At 42.7% G+C, this 22,687-nt stretch overlaps 1 protein-coding gene across 1 annotated transcript in view; it reads right to left on the bottom strand.

Moving 5' to 3' along the window:
- Positions 1–22,687, bottom strand: part of med30 (mediator complex subunit 30) — a 56,012-nt gene that overhangs the window by 20,146 nt on the left and 13,179 nt on the right. The window contains exon 4 of the mRNA XM_080441782.1: positions 16,905–17,012. Within this exon, the coding sequence (XP_080297908.1) occupies positions 16,905–17,012 (108 nt within the window). The remainder of the gene's footprint in view (positions 1–16,904; positions 17,013–22,687) is intronic.

Here is a 22,687-nt window from a genome sequence, read left to right as displayed (position 1 = left end):
TGCTACTCGACTCCTTACTGATACCAAGAGAGTGGAGCATATCACTCTCGCTCTTAAATCCTTACACTGGCTCCCTGTGTGTGTCAAAGAATTGATTCAAAATGCTACTGTTGGTCTATAAAGCTTTAAATGGTGTAGGGCCAAAACACATTTCTGGTCTTTCTGATCCAGACCTCTCAGGTCATCAGGGAAAGGCCTGCTTTCCGTCCCTATAAACAAAAATAAACGTGGGGATGCACCTACCGTCGGAACCTCATGTACATAGTGTACCAGCTGGATATGCTATGTACATATTATGTAAATATATATATATATATTTATATGTTTGATCTCCCTGTCCGCCCCTCTTCTTTTCTTTTCTCTTTCTGAAAATAACAAAAATGATTTTCTGTCAGTGGTTCTCAAACTTTTTCATGTCAAGGACCCCCAAAATTATATGTATTTGGCCGCGGACCCCCATCTCAAAATGTTTTGCTCCAGGGACCCCCCAGAAGCAAAGATTTGAGTTACAAATGTTCGCTTTAAAAATATATATATTCAAAGATTTGCACACATTTTCTCGATCTTTCAAAAATAGCAGATCTACAAGCAGATCGACAAGCGTGTAAAATTGTGTAAAATAATGCTTTTTTTAGCTCGAATCAAGAAGTGACACAGATGCGTTCCAGGTCTTAATGGGATAAAATAGATTGCTAGAAGGTACGACTAGCAGCACTTTGGAGTGACCAGGATTGGATCCAAGAACCACTGGAACAAGAAATAGTCAATGAAGCGTTGCGACATCCCTACTGTACATAAGCCCATGGTCAGGCACAGGTAGAGCCGGAGGGGGGGACCCCCAAAAACATACCCACCTTTAATTGCTTACACTGACGTTAACCACGTAACACAGCAGAGCAGGAATAATCAGGTGGTGTGCTCGACACTAAGTGTTACAAAATGCTAGAAAAAAAACATTTGCGTTCTCCACCAAAACAGGCCCCAGTCCGCCTCTGTGAAAGTGCTGTGCTACTGCGCCGACCCCCTGACCCCTGCCTAACCAATTAAAAAAAAAAGTCCCTGGCATGGCAGAGAGCTTCTAATGGGCTACATATGTGGCGGCTAATAAGACGGTGGCATGCCCCACCTCCTGTGCATATAGCCTACTAATCGCGAAGAGACGCCGCGTACGCGGAGACGGGAGAGGTGGAAGAAGACATGAAAATCGCGAAGAGACGCCGCGTACGCGGAGACGGGAGAGGTGGAAGAAGACATGAAAAGAGGGGGGGGGGGCCGGGGGGGGGACTGGGGGGTCCGAGAGCAGAAGGGAATGGAACGAGAGAGTGAGAGATTAACCCTTTAAGACCGGGGGAACGCGTGTGTGTCATTTTAAGATTTCTTTGGCTATATAAAAATAGCAGATATACAAGCTCGTAGCTTGTAGATTTTTGAAAAATCGTGAAAATGTGTGCAAATCTTTAGTTTGAATATATATATACTTTTTTAAAGCGATTTTCTTTTACTCAAATCTTTGCTTCTGGGGATTTTACAAATGTCTTCTAAATCCTAAAGGCGGTTACACACCGGCGAATATGCGAATATACGCAAAATTCGGACTCGTTCCGAATAATTAAAAGACGCTTTTTTCGCTCCGCGAAACTGGTGTGGAAGCTTGCATTGACTTTATAAGGTTTTAAAAAAAAACGTATTATTCGCATGAAAAAAATCGCCCCGGTGTGTAAGGACCTTAACAGTTTTTTTTCCTAAAGTTTTTTATTTTTTTACTTATGTTGCTATATCATCAATGGTTTTCAAACTTTTTTCATGTCAAGGACCCCCAAAATAATACGTATTTGTCCGCGGACCCCCTCCCATCTAAAAATATTTTGTTCGAGGGACCCCCAGAAGCAAAGATTTGAGTTAAAAATGTATATAAAAGATTTGCACACATTTTCAAGATTTTTCTAAAAAATAGCAGATCTACAAGCTCATAACGCTATGAGCTTGTAGATCTGCTATTTCTGAATAGCCAAAGAAATCTTTAAATGACACACACTGTGTTCCCTTCCCGGCCTTAAAGGGTTAAGACAGACAGGCAGGATGACAGAACGAGGGAGATGGAACGAGGCAGATATGCAAGAGAGAGGAGAGGAGGGGAGCATCTGCCAACCAGGCTGTATCCCTCTCTCTCTCTCTCTCTCTCCCGCTCTCATTACCGTTTGGAGGTAGTGTTTGTTTATCGGCAGGGCCCGGCAGACTCCCCGCTTGCTCTTCAGATAACACTAACCACCAATGCCACTGGAATTCATTAAACAACGCCAAACTGGCAGCCCAGCACAGGAGAGGAGAGGAGAGGAGAGGAGAGGAGAGGAGAGGAGAGGAGAGGCCATTAGCATTGCCTGCCTATACCTGCCTTTCTCCCCTTTCTCCCTTCTTTTAATTTCTCACTTTCTCATTTGAATAAAGGAGGACAGACGCAGTAATTAACAGGGTCTTAGAAAAGCGAGGCGGTACGGGGGGATAGAGGGGAAGGAGGTGGCGGGGGTAAGGAGAGGTACAAAAGATACAGAAGAGAGCAGAGAGAGAGAGAGAGAGAGAGAGAGAGAGAGAGAGAGAGAGAGAGAGAGAGAGAGAGAGGAGAGAGAGAGAGAGAGAGAGAGAGAGAGAGAGAGAGAGAGAGAGAGAGAGAGAGAGAGAGAGAGAGAGATGAGAGAGAGAGAGAGACGAGAGAGAGAGAGAGAGAGAGAGAGAGAGAGAGAGAGAGAGAGAGAGAGAGAGAGAGAGAGAGAGAGTGTGTGTGTGTGTGTGTGTGTGTGTGTGTGTGTGTGTGTGTGTGTGTGTGTGTGTGTTGTGTGTGTGTGTGTGTGTGTGTGTGTGTGTGTGTGAGAGAGCGAGCGAGAGAGAGAGAGAGAGAGCAAGAGAGAGAGCTGTGGTGAATTAATAACAGGCCAGATCTCTCCAAGGCCTCCTTAACGGGCTGTGACAGGAATTTATTCACACTTAGGCTGGTATTAAATCAAACGCAGGGCGAGTGGCGGTGGCAGGCTGCAAGCAGCAGCGGGGACATGGGGCAGGGGGGGGGGGGGTGGGTTGGTGGCAGAGAGTAGGGGTGGTGGGGGGGCTGGGGTGTCTCCCCCCGTCACACCACTGTCCGCTGAGACCGCGACTCCCCATGACACATTGAGGGGGAGACGGCCATCGCCGAAGTACCCCCCCCCCTCCACCACTAGCACCAACAACAACGCTTGCTGGATTGACGGGAGGGGTGGGAGCGATCGGTATGAAGAGAAGAAAAGGGTGAGTGATGTCGTCATGACACGTCAGGCGCGGGGCCCACACAGCCCAGATGGAATGATTATTAAGCAATCCTGACTGACTCATAATGAATCATCTCTCCATTTGTATTCAGGAATATGCGCTGTCACTCAGGCCAGACAGACAGCCAAAGAGCCAGTCAGTCAGTCAGTCAGTCGGGTCAGTGAGTCAGTCAGTCAGTCAGTCAGTCAGTTGGGCAGAGAGGATGTTGGGTGCTATTGTACCATTTATGCAACAGACAGCTTGGTGTAAATTGGCTCGTCAAAAGCAAAAACGGAAAAATGAGACAAAAAAATCTTGAGCGAAATGAATGGTCAGTAAGGGATCCAGAAGGCGCATCTGTTTGTCATATTCATTGTTTCCCTCCATTAATTGGGGTGTGACCAGTAATGCGGGGTGTTCATTATGACTGTAATCTGCGGTCACTTGGGGGTGTCGCTCAGTTTTGTGTTTCTCACTGGAAGGTAAGCGGCGCAGCTGACTGTGTCCCTTGAATTGATATGCGCCGTCACATCCAATGGCACCAAAAGGTCTGCACAGCACCCAGATTGAGCAATTGCAAGCCATTATGCGCCAATTAATGATGGCTTAATGCGTTTTCAACATGTATGCAAACACCACTTTACTTTACACGCGAGTAAGTGGTGCTTTGCAAATTTCTGCACATGCACACAATCCCACTCATGCACGTCGTACAAACACCTTTTCGGAGCAGCCAGACAGACTTGTCTATACTTTATCTCCAACGCACACCGGAGCAGAGAACATAGATATGCACCGACGTGCGTGCATACGTGATGTAGTACATGCCTCTCCCATTCCGTCGCCTGCAAGGACACAAAGACATAGGCGAGCACACCGTCACGGTCACGTGTGGAAGGAGGCATTTACATTTACACACACACACACACACACACACACACACACACACACACACACACTTACACCTTTTCACACACGGTGTGCTTCCTAGCCCATTAAGACCCGGACACGCATCTGTGTCACTTTTTCATTTGAGCTAAAAAGCATTATTTTACACTTTGGGCTATTCAAAAATAGCAGATCTACAAGCTCATAGCGCGGCACCGAGTGCCGCGCTATGAGCTTGTAGATCTGCTATTTTTGAGAAAACGTGAAAACGTGTGCAAATCTTTGAATATATATTATTTTAAAGCGAACATTTTTAACTCGAATCTTTGCTTCATGGGGGGTCCCTGGAACAACATATTTTGTGATGGAGGTCGGCGGCCAAATACATATCCTGTTGGGGGTCCTTGACATGAAAAAGTTTGAGCACCACTGATATAGAAACATACGGTTTTCAGAATACCGTTGGGATTTAGGAGACATTTTGTAGAATGGGCTTCAGGTCTTAACGGGCTAGTAAGGACACTTGTGGAGAGTGATGAGAGGGATGCCTTCTCCCTCCTCCTCCCGGAACGGGCGGGCAGATTGCATCACCATCAGTCAGCCAGACTCCGACAAACAGCAATTACCCCAATCGACAGATAACGAGAGCAAGGCCATCACTCACAGCCAAGACGGCCCATAAAGCAGCCAGACATTACCATGGAGGAGTCATTCATCTGCCTCTTGCTCTGGCCCCTCCCGTTTCTCTACTCTTCTTCTTTACCACTGCTACCTGTGCAACATCCCGGGGTGGGGAGGGGAGGGGAGGGGAGGGGCTTGGGGTTGAAGCTAGTAGTGAGCCAAGTTGTATACTGGAAGCGAACAGCCTTATTCCATGTAGTTGGGAAGCCTCGCCCCCCCCTTCAACTGCATGGAATAAGGCTGTTCGCATACTGGAAGGGGACGAAGTCTTGCAGCGAGGCTGGTGTTCAGGCCATTCGCGCTCGGGCAATGTTTTTCAAACTTTCTGATTTCAAGGACCCCCCCAGTTTGGCAGTGGTGGAAAAAAAGTTTTACTTCAGTACAAGTATCAATACTGCAATGTAGAAATACTCTGTTACAAGTAAACGTCCGGAATTCAACATTTACTTGAGTAAAAGTACAAAAGTATTGGTATAAAAATGTACTTAAAGTACCAAAAGTAGAAAGTAGTCATTATGCAGGATGTCCAATTACACAAGTTTTCAAATGAATAAAATGTATATAGGGCTGAAGTGGTTAATGTATGTGTTGTAATAATAATCAATCAATCAATAAAAAAGTAACTAGCAACTGGTTTTTTCAAATAATTGTAGTGGAGTAAAAGTATAATATTTGCCTCTGAGATGTAATGGAGTAGAAGTAATACTGTAGTACTGAAAATTGGAAATACAAAATAAAAATACCAAAATTTAAGTAAAAAGTTACTTTACACCACTGCCAGTTTGGTATATTGGCCATGGACCCCCATAACTCAGAGATTGTAAAAATGGAACCAAATGGACCGGTTCCATTTGTACACTCTCTGAGTTACAGATCTGTAAGGTCTGTAAGCTAATAATTTAGCTGAGGACACCCTGGAACTCCCTCAAGGACCCCCGGGGGTGCCCGGACCCCACTTTGGGAACCACTGCAGTAGAGTATTTTTTAACAAGGTTGAACGTATTTGACTTGATCCTCTTGAGCAGGGTTGCCAGATCTGCTTATTATAATTTCCCCGCAAAGTTGTATTTGAAAATAGCCGATCTACAAGCTGATGCGACGCGTTGTGAGCTTAGATCGGCTATTTTCAAATAGCTGATGTATATGTTAAAGTGCTCATGTGGCCCATTGTCGCTTCTTTTGGGCGGGTATTCCTAGACCTGGTTGCTTGTTTCTCTCACAGAATCTGGCAACACTGCTCTTGAGACACTTTAGTCTAATTGTTGTTATTCATCTTTATCTGCTGCTTCTGTGCTTCGTGAGCAAGCAAATGAAAGTAGCGATTCCATTCGCTGTCAGTGGTGATCAAACAAAAGCCATGCAGGATCTGCCAATAATGTTGGCATTAAAAACTGTACCTGTATGTAATTTTGGGGAGAGTGAAATGGCTTGACTGGAAGTTCTGTCGCACAACATGCATAAAAATAATTACATACCAGGACACAGTTTTTGGAAGGAAATGGAATAACTAATTCCAGTTACTCAATCACAGAGCACAGAAGCAACAGATACACGTAGATGATGGACATTATGTGGACTTATTTCATGCCCAGGTATAATATACAACCCAAGGTTCCGCCTAAGTTCTTCTGTGTATTTATCTTTAACCACTTTATCCAACCCAACATATTTAGTTGTCCGCTACTTTTTCCCCCTCTACACCAAATCTCTTTGCCAAAAATAGACGATCTACAAGCATTGTGAGCTTGTAGATCTGCCCTTCTCACAGAATGTTCACCCCAGAATAGGGAGGCTATAGGCTTCATGTTGGTAACATGCAAGCATTCCATCACCCCTTTTCCATCAATATACGTTCCGTCACAGTTTATTATCCTCCCAATAGAGGGAATTTTAAATTACGATGCACTCCATGGAACGGAATGGAATCTTGGATCTCATGGAATCTTTTATCTATTCCATGAGGAAATATGGCGCCAACGATCTTGAGCTACTGTAACATGTCAGCTAAGAGGCCTATTTGGACTTTATCTATCCACGCACACATCAATCTCTTCTCTCTGTGTGCATGTTCTTAGAGGCAGGCATCATATTTTCTCCGTCGCACACAGGTGTCTTCTGCTATTTCATTCTAGAACCTATATCGTGATCCCTAGCTGTGACAATCCACTGTTGTCTCCACATCTATCAAACCGTGCCGCTTTCATCCGTCTTCCAGCCCATCATCTCTTTCCTTTCATGTGTGTGTGCATCAAGTGGTCTTCGACTGTCGGCTCCCAAACAACAGTTTTTGCTCATTTATTTTTTCCTTAACTTCATTTTCAAAAGCCGATATTTTTTTCTTGCTGCCAACATTTGTTCATTCTTTACTCTCCACTTCCCCCATCTACCTTCTCTTTTGACAACACAGCTATCTGTCTGGTCATCCATCCATCTCCCCCCCCCCCAACTGCAGAATTACCCGTCTTTTCTCTCCCTTTTTCATCTTTCAGAATGCTTTCAATCTCCCTCATCCTCCGTTTTATTTAATGTTGTTTTCTCTATTACAAATCTACCATCCACAAATCTGAGGGATGGGTTGGATTCTTCAAGAGCTGTTCATCCTACGACGTAAATGTCTCAAATCATAAACTAATCTGAACAACAATACAAAAAAATACATATACAAATATGCAGTTTAAACAATTCATAGCTCTCCTTCCCGCTTATCCTCATTCTCTCTCCTCCCATACCCGTCTCTATACCTCCGTCTCTCAACCTCTATCCCTCCCTCCCTTTTTCCTGTCCATTCATCCCTCCGTTGGGACTTGTCTCTCCGCCACCCCTCTCTCCACTGCCATCTCCATGTCTACTCCTTTCTTTTCCCCCTCTCATTCCATCCCGCCATTGCGTTCCCAATCCATACCTCCAGCCGTCTTTGTTTTGAATTATCGCTCTAATCCTTCCTTCTCTCAATCCTCCTATTTTTTATAAAACATTCCTTCCTTCCCTTTATTCATCCCTCCCTACCTTTCTGTCCTTCCTTCCATCCCTCCATTCCAGTTTTTCATCCTTCTCTATCATTTAGAACTAATAACTCATTGACGTGTTTCACGTGTTTTACCGCAATGGCGCAACGTGCCAATGACGTGTTTGACGTGTTTTAGAAAAAAAGAAAAAAGAACGTATAAAAATATATATATATATTTTCTTTTTTTTTCGGAAAAAAAACTTTCGGAACCCAAGATATCATCATTTGAAGATTTGCTGCTCCATTCACTTCTTGTTTAACTTATTACTGAAAAAGGCTGTATCTCGGCTCCTGAGCACTTTTTTTTTTACTATGTATTTTTCAATGTTATTTTCAAAAGGCAGACAATTAATGTCAACAAGGTCCAATGACCTCGTTGACATTTGTGAAACCACACAGTGCAACCCTCAGTGATTAGCACCCATCAGGGGATCGATTATACTGGAGATAAATATTCTGTGACTACTTGAAAAGGGTATAAGAAAATTGAAAAATTGCTGGCACAGTTCGCAATTATTTTTTTAAAATAAATTTGATCTAATCTGATTAAGCACTTAACCCCTGTATTATACTTTGTTGTACAATAGTATCGTGCGAATATAGCAGCGATGCGTTGCAAGCATGCAGATCTGCTATTTTGCATTTGTTTATAGGTTAATTGTTTAGTAATCGTAATCTAGTCTAAAGTTTGAAATAATCGTTGTGTTCTTGATTTGAAGTCATATCGCCCCGGCCTACTCCAGCCCCCCTGTTATCCCTCCCTCTGTGTTCCAGGGCCGTCCTGTCTGGTTGTGCAGACAGACTGTGGCAGATGCAGTCAGACCACCGCTAACATCTGCTTTCCCCCCCGTCCTGCTGTACTGTACGTCTCCTCTGCTGATCACACTAAAGTCCCCAACTCCCCAATGTACGCTGCCCTTATTGCTGCCTTTAATATGCAGCTGTGCAGCCTGGGCAGAAATCATGGCTAAATATGCTTCAAATACTTGCGGACTGCATTGGAAGGCCCACGGCCAGATTGGAAATAAATAAGCGTGTCTAATTAATTCGTTTTGTTAGCCTCGGGGTTCACATATTCATGTGGACGGGTGGTTTCAACGTGTGTGTCTGTGCCCCAAACTACCCATTTTTGTTTGTCAAACGTGTCCACCATGTGACTCACATGTGTGTAACGTATGTATAATGGGAAACCCTTCATAATTACCTTATTCCATCCAGAGAATTTAATTATTTTGAGTACACATACTTATTTAAGCAATTATTCAGTGGAAGTGCCTAAAGCTGCAATCTGGAACTTATTTTAATGGTTAAAATGTTATTTTAACTAATTTGCATGGTAGAGTATGCTAATACAATAAAGCTAGCACATCAAATACTGATGCATATTCCACTTGTGGGGTGAGAGGTGGACTAATAACTTTACCTCTACCTAAGTCCAATTCAATGAAGAGGGCTGTATTTCATAGGTCAATTATACTATGGAATCGTCTTCCAGGTGATATTCGTAACATAAAAGGAAAGGCTTGTTTTGAAAGGAAACTTAGACTTTATATACTTGTACACTCAACACATACAATAACATCTTAGCTTACATACCAGATTGATTGAGCTACTTTTGAGTGCTGTATGAGATACTTGACTTGTGTAAGATGCTTTTGTATTCCACTGAGATTGTAATGTTTTCTATTGTTGTCGATGGATATTAATGTCTTGGACCCCAGGAAGACTAGCTGTCGTTTAGGTGTCAGCTAATGGGGATCCATATAAATAAACAAAATAAACAACCAGCAGTGTTTGTGGAGGTGGTCTCCCTACTCTTCCAGAAGAGGCATTTAGACCCTGGTGTCGGATAAAGGCTGACGCATACTACACTTTAAGAGCCGAAATAAATTCGGTTCGGCTCGGTCCAGACTACAGTATGACGTCATTCAGATGTTGGAGTGGGCGGTACCCGTCCTAAATTCAGCTGTTCGGTGCCATGTTGTGACATCCCCAAATCAGTTTGGTGTTCCGCATTGTTTCCTCATTCATTCAGCCCAGCTTCAAGTTCATTCTTTCGGCGGTGAAGCCAGGGAAAACTGCGGTAGTTTGGAGGAGACGCAAGCCAACTTCAAGGAGGAACAAACACAGCTGAAATCTCTGTCTAGTGAGGATTCATAAACATAACGTCACCTTGCTAAAATAATGGCATACCGGTATGTCGTTTTTTCAGAAAACTTAACCAAAACAAACTTTATGTTATTTCTTAATTATTTCACCCAAAAGGTTTATAGCAATATGACTATTGACATGTACAAATAACACTGTCTGTCAGTTATGTAACATAAGAGGATTAAATTACTTAGGCCAATTTGTGTTTTGACTTAGGCAATTGTAAACCTGACTTAGGCTAAATTATTAATGGAGTAAGTGACATACTCTAGGCTTAGGCCAATCTTCTTTGCCTAAGTCACATGTCTTTGTGACTTTAGGCCATAAAATGGCCTAGGTCACACTCTTGACATAGGACATTATACTACTGGGGCGGGAACAGCATGATCCTTTTCAATAAGGATTTAGGCGATTTTTTCCCCAGAGGTGGCCAGTGTCATGAAAAGCTGATTTAGGCAAACATATTTTTTTACACAAAGAAATACGTAGGCCATTACTTTAGCAAGGTGATGATTGCTAGAAAGGTAAAACCCCCATACACTGTACCTCCGTCACAAATTCAATATCCAGGTAGTAATTTAACCATCTGTTCCACACACACACACACACACACACACACACACACACACACACACACACACAAGAACGGCTCGCTTACAGCGTCGGAGACAAAGGGCGCAAAATGACAATACAAGCAACCAGGTCTATGAAAACAAGCCCAAAAGCGACTACAGCTGGTCAGTCAAACTTTATCGTCTAAAGTTGTTTTTAGACCAGTGGTTTTCAAACATTTTCATGTCAAGGACCCCCAATATTTACAAGCGACTTCGGCGCGAGCCGTGAGCGTAAGCCACATGAAATGTATGAAAGTATGAAATGACCAGTATGAAATGACTTTTATAGAGCCGAAATAAGATCGTCACAGGGACTCCTCCCAAACCGATACACAAAATTGTATTTAAGACACTACTGACAGTACTGCCTGAAGCTCATAACGCAACTCCTCCTCCGTCCAATCAGGATGCCCTATTGGTAGAATGGTAGGATTATGGTCTGTCATGCAGGAGACCAGGATAAAAATCCCAGATAGGACACGAACGTTATTGATTATTGATTGCAGCTTTAATCAAATTATATGAATGTGTTAATATACTTGGAATAAGGTTGTTTGTATGTGCATATGTGTAGTAAATTATCTGTCTATCATTGTATACAACATTGAGCATTTTCATTTGCTTAGTTTTCTGCCAAAGCTTGAACCAGAGGTGTGCAGTGTGGTGCTGTGCTAAAAACGAAAAGATGGAAGGTCAGTCTGCATTAATCATATTAACAAGCTCGCCGTCTCCATCTCTTTATCTTTGCATCGTCCATGTGAGACGTGTCGTGCAGTAAGGATGACTCTAACACAGCCTGCATGTGGAGAATCTGAATTGGGGGATTGACGCTAAAACAAACAAGGTCTGATAATATACCATTCCTCTGCTCAGATTTCTAATGAGACAGACAGGGAGGCATGTCTCTTGTACACTTCCATCGCCATGTTTGTATCTCTGCGTACGCGTGCGTTGTCTGTGTTGTAGGTGTGTGTTGGTATGTGTCTGAACATGAATAATAAACTGTTGTTCATTCTTCATGCGTACTGCATTAACCCATTAAAACCGAGAACGCACCGAGGGAGCACACCGAGTGCCGCGCTATGAGCTTGTAGATCTGCTATCTTTTTGAAAAATTGTGAAAATGTGTGCAAATCTTTGAATAGATATATTTTTTAAAGCGAAGATTTTTAACTGAAATCTTTGCTTCTGGGGGGGGTCCCTGGAAGAACATACTTTGAGATGGGGGTCCGCGGCCAAACACATTTTGGGGGTCCTTGACATGAAAAAGTTGGAGAACCACTGATTATAGCAACAAAGGTGTTTTTTGTTAGGATTTAGAAGACATTTATTGTAGAATCCCCGTGAAGCAGAGATTTTAGTTACAAATGTTCGCTTTAAAATATAAATATTTTCAAAGATTTGCACAAATGTTTCACGATTAAAAAAAAAATGCAGATCTACAAGCTCATAGCGCGGCACTTGGTGCCGCGCTATGAGCTTGTATATCTGCTACAGATGCGTTCCCGGGCTCAATGGGTTAAGCATCGCCGGGCCCTCCGTGGCTATTTGGAGGGTTTGTGAGAGGTGTGATGAGAGTGTTTCAGACAGGGCAGAGTGCAGTTGAGTGGCACGGTTCACTGCCATGTTTCACTGTAGTGTTAACATTTAAAAAGGCAGTCAGGGGAGCCGTACAGCGATCTTTAAAAATAACCAGTGCTCATCTCTGCCTCTGACACAAGCGACCTTGGACCATTATCATCACCGCAGCACAGTCAAGACGAGGCTGCCGTGCAGCACAGAGAAGAGACAGCACGTACACACAAATAAATGTATAGAACGATAGTAAAAGGATCTGCCAACACACACACATGGAGATAGAGTATTCAAGTAATGTGCAATTCATTTGCAGCATTCCCTAAATATATATATATTTTTTTAACTGTTGTTTGTGTGACGAGTACATTCGCACGGAACGTGAATATTACGCGGCGATAAAGCAATGCAATTTGAATAAAGGCATCAACCTGTATGAATGAGGAATCAACTATATTGATGAGAACTATATTCACTGAGAAAACACACACGCGCGCACATGCACACACACACACACACACACACACACACACACGCACACACACACAGTGGATTGTGCACAACAATTGTGTTCAAGCATGCACACACAAACACACACACAAAAACTCCATGACCGAGGACCTTAACAACAGAATAACCTAAATAATGCATAAGTGTTTATCCAAACATACTCCACTGTCCATGAATACACAGCATGCCAGGTGGAGATGCAGAGAATGCCGAGAGGATTGAGTGTGTGTGTGTGTGTGTGTGTGTGTGTGTGTGTGTGTGTGTGTGTGTGTGTGTGTGTGTGTGTGTGTGTGTGTGTGTGTGTGTGTGTGTGTGTGTGTGTGTGTGTGTGTGTGTGTGTGTGTGTGTGTGTGTGTGTGTGTGTGTGTGTGTGAGTGTGTGTGGGTGTGTGTGTTGGGGGGGGGGGGCTGTTTACCACACCTGACTCTAAACAAGATCTGACCGCCATCGATCCAGGAGCTGATATTTACTCAACAGAGATGGGCGTTTGCCATTTGGCCATTTCTGTAAATGTGCACACTTTGGAGAGTACGCGGTAAACACGGTTAACTTTATATTAGTTATACAAATTGAAGGGGGTGCAAATGTTTTCTTTGTTCATTTCTTTCTTTGTTTAACCCATTAAGACCTGAAGCCGATTCTACAAATGTCTTCTAAATCCCAACAGTATTCTGAAAAACGTATGTTTCTATATCAGTGGTGCTCAAACTTTTTCATGTCAAGGACCCCCAAAAGTATATGTATTTGGCCGCGGACCCCCATCTCAAAACATTTTCTTCCAGGGACCCCCAGAAGCTAAGATTTGAGTTAAAAAATGTTCGCTTTAGAAGAATATATATTCCAAGATTTGCACACATTTTCACAATTTTTCTAAAATAGCAGATCTACAAGCTCATGGCGCGACACTCGGTGCCGCGCTTTGAGCTTGAAGATCTGCTATTTTTGAATAGCCAAAGTGTAAAATAATGCTATTTAGCTCAAATCAAAAAATGACACAGATGGTCTTAATGGGTTAAAAGCTTCCAATAGCAATTATTGCTATGCACTACTAGAGTGTTTGTTCAAGTGTCTCCCCCTCTCTCCAGCTCTTTAGTAAACAATAAATACATTTTCGGTTCAGGATATCATTTTTTATCTCAGGAGAGAGCATAAGGATCATTTATCAGCTTCAAATTGATGGTGTTCCAGTTCCAATTTTGTTAATTTTTTTGTTTCATCACTTCCAATTTCACTTGTTTATCCTGTATCCTGTGTGACTTCTCTCTCCTAATTGGACAAAATTGGTATCTGACCTGAAAATAAATGATCTGTTTACTAAAGAGCTGGAGAGACAGAGATACCCCTATTACTGAACAAATGCTCTATATAGCAATGATTACTATCAGACTATTGAGCTATTTAACAATTATTTTAACAACAACAATAAAAAAAATCACTTATACCCCCTTTAACATTGCCAGCTTGGACACAGCAACTGTATCAAACATGTAGCACAACTGACGTCAGTACTTGAACGCAGTGAACCGCCTTCTAACGGACAGAGCCTAATAAAGTGAAACGGTCATCTGTCTTTCTGGAAATGTTTTCCACTGCCTTGTGGTTATCTCTTTATCAGCTAGGGTTTAAGAGCAAATCCTGGGGTTTATATGAATGAAACAAAGGCACCTTTCCCCCTTAAAAGGCACACGTTGCTGATTTTGAACCTAAACCCCACTGTTCCATGTGAGATCCCATAAATAGTGTGGCCCCAAAAAAATACCATACATACTGTAGATCCAACGTGCTGACATTTCCGCATTTTGCAGAGAAATACATAGAATACATAAGGTATTTTTTTGCCACACCGTATAATCTCCTCACAACCGAACAATGGGATTTAGGTTCAAAATTGGCAACGTGTGCCTTTAATTAGGCTTGTTTTGATGTTAATAGTGTAGATTTCGTGGTGGCCAGCAAAATATGGATACACTGTATGTTCGATAAATCCAACAGGATAATGTTAAAGGACCTCTTCATCCATTTTCAACCCATCTTCATATTATTGGTCCTCACTAATGCTCAATTATAAGATGGCCCCATTTCTGTCTACTGGCTCTGTGTCTCAGAGAAGAGCTGTGGAACAGTTCAGAAACCTGCCTACCAAGTTACATCATCGGTAGGTTTCAAACAGGATTTAAAACTTTTATTCTTTGTATTAATGTAACAACAATGGCTTCTATTTCAGCATGCTAACTTTCCAGGAAGGGAAAGGCTGTAGGAAGAGAAGTTAGCTTGGAATCCCCATCGATGATGTCATTGGTAGGCAGGTTTCTGAAATGTCCACATTAACCAATGAGATGCAGTCAGAGCAAGACAGAAATTGTGCCATCTTATTATGAGCATTAGTGAGGACCAATTATTTGAAGATAAGGTTGAAAATGGGTGAAGAACTCCTTTACAGTCATCGCTCTGCGGCTCTGGACAAAGTAGAGTGGTTCAGTAAAGCCATATTACACGAGAACGTGTGCTTTACCGTGTAATTGGCACAACGGCACGGTAAAGCCACCATCGAGTGCAATATTGCGATTATACAACAGTTAACATCAAAATAAAACATGTATTCATATTGCGGGGCATTTCTCTCTCAAAATAACAACCTTTCTGTGTTATCTGTCTTTTGTTGTCCTGGAAATACATGGGGTCCGTCTGACAGAGACAGGGTCCCTGTTTACTCAGCTTCGCTATAGTCGCTAGACAACTTTTCCCAAACTGAACACATAGAGAAACAAAACTTAACTGTTAGCTCAATCGCATTGTAATATATTCGATAGAAGAAGAAAAAAACGTCTGTTAACTTCTCATGCAAACTGCTAGCCTAGCCACTTAGCCGGCTCTGCTCTGCCGAGAGAGAGACTCCGCGTGATCAGCACAGTTGATTTTTTTATCTTGATTAGTTTCATTTGAGAACGGCTGGGTGTGCCGTCACGCTCGTTTGAGCCTATTTCAACCAATCGGATTGCTTGGTCGGAACTACCTGGTGTATAAACATAACTACTAGTGGAACATGTCAGCGCCGCGCTGTGATAGAAAATGCAGCGTGCTTCTCACATTAGAATGAAACACTGGTAGAACTAACAAATGTTTTACTGTAATTCCAGTCTAAAACAGAACAATGTTAGACTGCTACAGTATTGTAAGAGTTGCAATTAAATGCAACATTTTAATAACAAGCAAATCAGTCCTAAGCGGATAGTGATGTGTTTTCATGAAGCCTACACGGTTATCCATGCACCCGCCCCCATCCCGATTACTCACCACATGGAAATGTCAACTTGATGGGCCAGGGCCACCTCTTGCAGAGAGAGAGATTAGGCCTAATCCTCGACTCAGAATTATCTATGATGGTAGCTACGCCACAACATCAAGGGCCAGTCAATGGTAGCAGAGGCACTGACTTCAACTATGGCATTATGTGGGCTGCTTTCTCTGAAAGCATGCTCCAGAAAATGTCCAATGGATAAGTTTCTACTGAATTAAGTGTGATTCTATTGCAGGATTAGCCCCCTGACTAATGCAGCACTCCGTTTACCTTGCTCCTCTGTGGCTCTGTAACAAAACCTGGTCAAGATTAAACACTTTTCTTCCAGTGAAGGTTCCCTGGTTGACTGACAGCGTGGTGCGTCAGTGTCAAAAGAACTACACTTTCTATGCGTCAGTGTCAGAAACGAGGCTCTCTATCAGAGCCGGGCAAAAAAACCCGTCTTGACAGTGAATAAATTGCGAAAGTGCTTTAGGTGCGCTTGATGTCAGACAACTGAAACAGCTCCAAAGTGACTGCATCATACATCACTGCCTTGAGAAATAAAGTCATCTCATTCTTTAAAATTTTAAACACAGTCAGCTAGTATTTTGCTCATGTCAGCTTTCTAGTTCCCCCTGCACCGAGTTCAAACACAAGCCACAATAATCTTTTCTTAATATTCTGAGCATGTTCAGCTACCACAGATTCGCCTCGTCCATCTGGCTACTCGTAAGGGCGCTAGCACTGTATTGTATTTGAATGCATAATTAGCGCTGCAAAGTTTTGTTGCTAGCGGTGACAGGCAGCCAAATATGTAAAGATGGTCGTGATATACAAAGGGTAACGGGAAAACAAAACACATTTAGGTTTTGTTCACTTAACAACCTTCGCTTCAACACGCGGCTCATTGTCTTCAGCTTACCTTGTTGACCTCCAGTATCTCTCGTCTCTCCTCTGTGGCGGGGCGGCTCTGGCTGGCTGAGCGGTCCTCGTGTTTAGAGCTGTCATCCTCCACAAAGGGAATCAGTTGCTGGAGTGTTGCACATGGGAGGAGAGAGGAACGGTGAACACAGGTCAGTTACTGGAAGTGAAATGTCAGATGGCCCAGTGGTTCTCACTGGCATATATCGACCACCAGCCTATTTCGAACAATCCTCAAGGACTACCCCCACCCCACATCTCCGCACAACAATATATACTACTGTATGTATAATGAGTATTTAAGAAGGCATATTTATTGTCTCCGCCAGGCCGAAGGCGTGGCAGAGACTGTTTTCGGGTCCGTCCGTCCTTCTGTGAGTGTGAGTGTGAGTGTGAGTGTGAGTGTGTGTGTGTGTGTGTGTGTGTGTCTGTGAGCAGCTAATCTCCGGCACCGTTGGGCCGACGGCTCAAAACTGTGCGTGTACACTCCCACATTTACGCTGCAAAGTTATAACTGTTGCTAGTGGTGACAGACAAATATGTAAAGATGGTTGTGACATTATCTCTTTAGTCATGCGAGTGGCCCGTTTTGAACAAAATGCCTCAAATCATGAACATAGCGTCCTTTTGCCGTGAAACTTTGCACGCACATTCCCACTAGGCCAAGGAAGAAATGCCACCCTACATTTTTCAAATCGGCCTCGTGGTGTTTCTATAACAGGCCAATATTGTTCACGTTTTGGCCGTAGGTCATACAATCAAAATGAATTTTACCATGGATTCCTTGGATCATTTCAGGAACTCCCCAAATAAGACACGGCCATTTCCACTTGACAAGTTTTCAGCCATGTTGCGTTTTCTTAGCAAAACACAATTTGCGCTACTACTCCTACCGATGTTGCCCAAACCTCACCCAAAATGGAACACAATTATCTCTGTAGTCATGTCATCACGATGAATCTGTCAGATTTTTCGGATTCTATTTCGATTGACTACGATTGGCTTTCAAAGTTCGCTGGAGGGGCCCGTTTTGCACAACATGCTACAAGCACCACTATACCGATCGGCGGGAATCTTTGCACGCACACTCCCAGTAGGCCAAGGAAGAATCACCACCCTTTTTATTTTTTATCGGCCAGTTATAGCACAACCATGAGACCAATTTTTGCTAAACACATTTTTTATTACTACCGCTACAGAATTTGTCCAAACCTCACGCAAATCGGTATATGTGATCAAGACGTATCTGTCACATTTCTCATATTCCATTCCGAATGGCTATGATTGGCTTCTAAAGTTTGTGGGGTGGCCGTTTTACACAAAATGCCACACATCATGAATGCAGCACCCGATTGCTGGGAAACTTTGCACGCACATTCCCACTAAGCCAAGGAAGATTTTTTTTTATCTCCTCACGGTGGCCCACTTCACGTTTTGGCTCTTGAACCGTTTTTCCCTGGATTCCTTGGATCATGACGCATCTTATAGGGCCGGTTTGTGCCAGATTACATTTTCAACGTATTCTTAAAAAAAATAGAAATGTCTCCTACTCCTACATATTTTGTCCAAAACTCACACAGATCTGTGTCAGATACATTATCTCCGGGGTCATGTGATCAAGATGTATAAGTTAAATTATTCAAATCCCATTCCAAGTGGCTATGAACAAAGTTTGCGGGCCCTGGGTAGGCAACCCGGCCTGGCGGAGACCTGTGCTCCGAGGAGCACACTTTTCTAGTTTTTATTTAATTCATGATCTGAAAGCTTTATACTTAGTTTAGCGCTGGTGTCGCACACCGAAAATAGATCTGCAAGCTCACACAACTCATCGCAGATCGGTCACTAAAAGCTCACTATTCCGTGAGCTTTTTTCCCATACAACGCCTAATAGTTCTTAAATTTGATGTATTTATGAATGAAATATTACATATTTTGATACATTTAACAAAGGACCACTTGTAATTATGCCATGGACCACTAGTGGTCTGTGGACCACTGGTTGAGAAACAGTGTGAATCTGCGATAGCCCCTTGAATGATTACTTCATTAAAACAGACGTCATTTAAATCTTGCTCTAGGAGTGGTGACAGTTTGTAAACTCGTTATCATTTCATCATGTAGCGCCTTGCGTGGCCTTTAAAGCCATTCCATACTGTCATTTGTTTTTATTTTCTGCAATCGATTTTACAAGATAGGGCGTTGTCTTTTTCTTGTCTGATTCAAACAAAGCGGTTTTGTTGTTGGTAGGCTAATCTAGTTTGAAACTTAAGAAGCGTCACCCTCATGTGCCTCTCTTACTTCATCTATATTGGAACGAGCACAAAACACATTCTACTTTATCCCAGTTTTCACTCCATGAAACATACCAGCTCTGGAAAGAATTAAGAGACCACTGCAAAATTATCATCATTTATAGGTATGTGTTTGAGTACAAATTAAGGTCACATATTAAAAGAATGTGTTTTCAGACAGTTCATATTCATTTTAAACAACAAAATATGACATTTGTTTTAAGTTATGGGAGAGTTCAGCAAGAACTATTTGGTGGAATAAACCTGATTTCTTTAACTCATTTCATTGCACTGTTTTTGCCATGCAGCTGTTCCTACAGCAATTATAGTTTTCCTCTTTAAATAAGATTTGATTCAGGTTATCATCTCATCAGTATGTAATTAAGTAGTAAAATGAGGTTGGTTGCTTCTTGCATTGGAATTCAACAGATAATGGAATGGAATGGAATGGCTGACATACATACATGTAGACATGCCCAAGTGTAATTTTGGAGTGGTCTCTTAATTTTTTCCAGAGCTTGTACCTGCTGAGTGCACTCATACTCTGTATTGCGTGCAAACGAACAATCCCTTCACATGGCTGGATTTTTTTATATACGCCGCCTATCTTTGTTCCGCATTACAATCTTGTTTCCATGGAGTGGTGAAAATGGGTATTCTGTGTAAGCTCTTGGACCCCCGGCTTGTACTATCTTACCCCTCTTCTCTTTAATGCAGAGAGAGAGAGAAAGAAGAAGAGAGGGAGTGGGAGATTAATTCATTTTTAAACGCTCTGTGTGCTTGACCTTGTCTGCTTGACACAACAGTGAGGCTGATGTGTGAGGCTTTCACAGCCAGCCATTCCTACAGAGCCCTCCTTTAGATCATACTGCCCCCTAGTGGTACGCTGGGCAATGAGGGGAACAGGGGGGACGAGGGGATTGGGGGCTGGAGGCTTAATGCCGTCACACACACAGTCACCCAGGAGGAACACATTGTTCCGGTCACCCCACACACAGGGTCCCATACTAGAACTGCCTGGTGCATTCATCTGCAGCATACCAACGATGCAGAATTGTGTGTTGCTGGCTGCTATACAACACACACACACACACCGTGAGCTAAACGCAGTCTAGAGCTGGCAACTGTCTTGCCAATTGTACCAGTCATTTAACCCTTTAAGACCGGGAACGCATCTGTGTGTCATTTTTATATTTCTTTGGGCTATTCAAAAATAGCAGATCTACAAGCTCGTGGCACGGCACCGAGTGCCGCGCTACGAACTTGTAGATCTGCTATTTTTGAAAAATCGTGAAAATGTGTGCAAATCTTGAAATATATATATATCTTTAAAGTGAACGCTTGTAAAATATTTAGTTCCAGGGACCCCCCCAGAAGCAAAGATTTGAGTTACAAATGTCCGCTTAAAAAAAGGAAAAAACCTAATATTTGCACACATTTTCATGATTTAAAAAAAAATAGCAGATCTACAAGCTCATAGATCTGCTATTTTTGAATAGCCAAAGAAATCTTAAAACTACACAGATGCGTTCCCGGATTGAATGGGTTAAGTCTTTAGAATATAGGAAGGTAATGGTGATCAATTCAGTTGTCAAAATGGCTGCTAGAGTTGGCAAACATCCCAGATAGAGACCAAAGTGATCAGAATTTGCTTGGTGGTTATTGTTTTCCAGCCTTAAGTGCCGCAGTTGGCACTTATGTAAATATTACATTACGAGAGGGTGTGCTTTGCCGTCATTACTAGCACAGCAGTGATGCAGTGCAGGAACGAGGCATTCGCGCAGAGTTCCGTATAAGCATCATCTCTAACATCACATCTATCTTTGTCAATATTTTATCTGGCTATCAATCCAAATGATACTGATGTAATGACGTTGCATAGTGGGTTTTAGTTTTGCCTACTGAGGGAAGCTGCCATAATTAGCACAGCGGTGACAAGCAGGCCTTTGGTTAAACAGCATTAGTTGATCATTTTCCGCATTTGTTTTCATCTCCTTGAAGGGCCGACCAGATGTGTAGCGTTCAAGTGTTCCACATTGGGACAATTTACATAATCCACTGCTTAATTCATACTATGTCCTACACTTTGACGTCATGCACAGATAATAGCAAATCTACAAGCTTTTAGATCTGCTATTTTCGGTGTGCAACAACGGCACGCAACAGTATAAATCAGGTCTAATCCTCTGGAACTCTGTGTAAAAAAACATTTTTGACCCAGTCTGGCAAGGAGTACTTATGCAAAGGAAAACTATCATCTCGGAGGCATCCTTGCCAAAGCAAAAAACCATCGCACCAGGTCCAGATCCTCAACACAGATTAGATACGAGACCTCTGAACAATTACCAGCCAATGAAAGCTGCCGCCAGGTGGGAAAACAGTGAAAGCGCTGCATGCTCCAGCAACGATCTGGCACCGTGCTATTCTAACCCAGTAAGACCTGGAACGCATCTGTGTCACTTTTTCATTTGAGCTAAAAAAAGCCTTATTTTACACTTTGGCTATTCAAAAATAGCAGATCTACAAGCTTGTAGATCTGCTATTTTGGAGAAATCGTAAAAATGTGTGCAAATCTTTGAATATATATATATTTTTAAAGTGAACATTTTGAACTCAAATCTTTGCTTCTGGGGGGTCCCTGGAACAACATATTTTGAGATGGGGGTCCGCGGCCAAATACATAAATTTTGGCGGTCCTCGACATTAAAAAGTTTGTAAACCACTGACATAGCAACATAAGTTAAAAAAAAAAAAACGTTAGGATTTAGAAGACATTTTGTAGAATCGGAACCTCAGGCCTTAACGGGCTAAACAGTGAAGGAGATCTAGGGCTAATTCTGTTTCAATTGCAGCGTTTGCCCCGTCGGTTCAGCAGCTGGCTGAGGTCTCCACAGGCACTATGGAATGATTAGAGCAAGCTGCCTCGTCTGGAGGCGCGGCTCCCATTTACTGTAACTATTATGTGGGGTTGGAACTGCTGGACAGAGTACAGCTGGACAGACGCACGGTGAGAGAGAGAGAGAGAGAGGGAAGAGTGTGGGGGGGACGGACAGATGAAGAGACAGACCGACAGATAGAAAGAAGAATGAGAAAAAAAGAGGGAGAGCTAGAGAGAGAAGAGACAGTTCTGAGACAGAGAGGGAACAATGTAAGAAGAGTAAAGGAGACGTAGAGAGACACGAGAGAAAGTGAGAGAGACGGGGAGAGACAAGAAGACAGATGAATAGAGACGAAGACAGTAGAAGATGGGAGTTAAAGAGACGTAAAGGAAGAATGAGAGAGACACACACACACAAAGAGAAAGAGATCTGAGATAAGAGAAACCTTAGCAGTGTTCCCCACACAGTAGAATCCTGAGTGTTAATTTAACTCGGTGGGAGCAGGGTCCATTCGGTTACATTGGTGCGCTCTCCGAGTTAAATTAACACTATTGATTGTTCTCGCGCTCTCATCAGTCTCCGGGCAGAGTTCGGTGCCAAACCCAAAGCTGTGT

The sequence above is a fragment of the Gymnoscopelus braueri genome, assembly GCF_963280865.1.
Source record: "Gymnoscopelus braueri genome assembly, chromosome: 11".
Taxonomy (NCBI): domain Eukaryota; kingdom Metazoa; phylum Chordata; class Actinopteri; order Myctophiformes; family Myctophidae; genus Gymnoscopelus; species Gymnoscopelus braueri.
The sequence above is the reverse complement of the archived record's forward strand: the minus strand, read 5'-3'. Positions and strand labels throughout refer to the sequence as shown.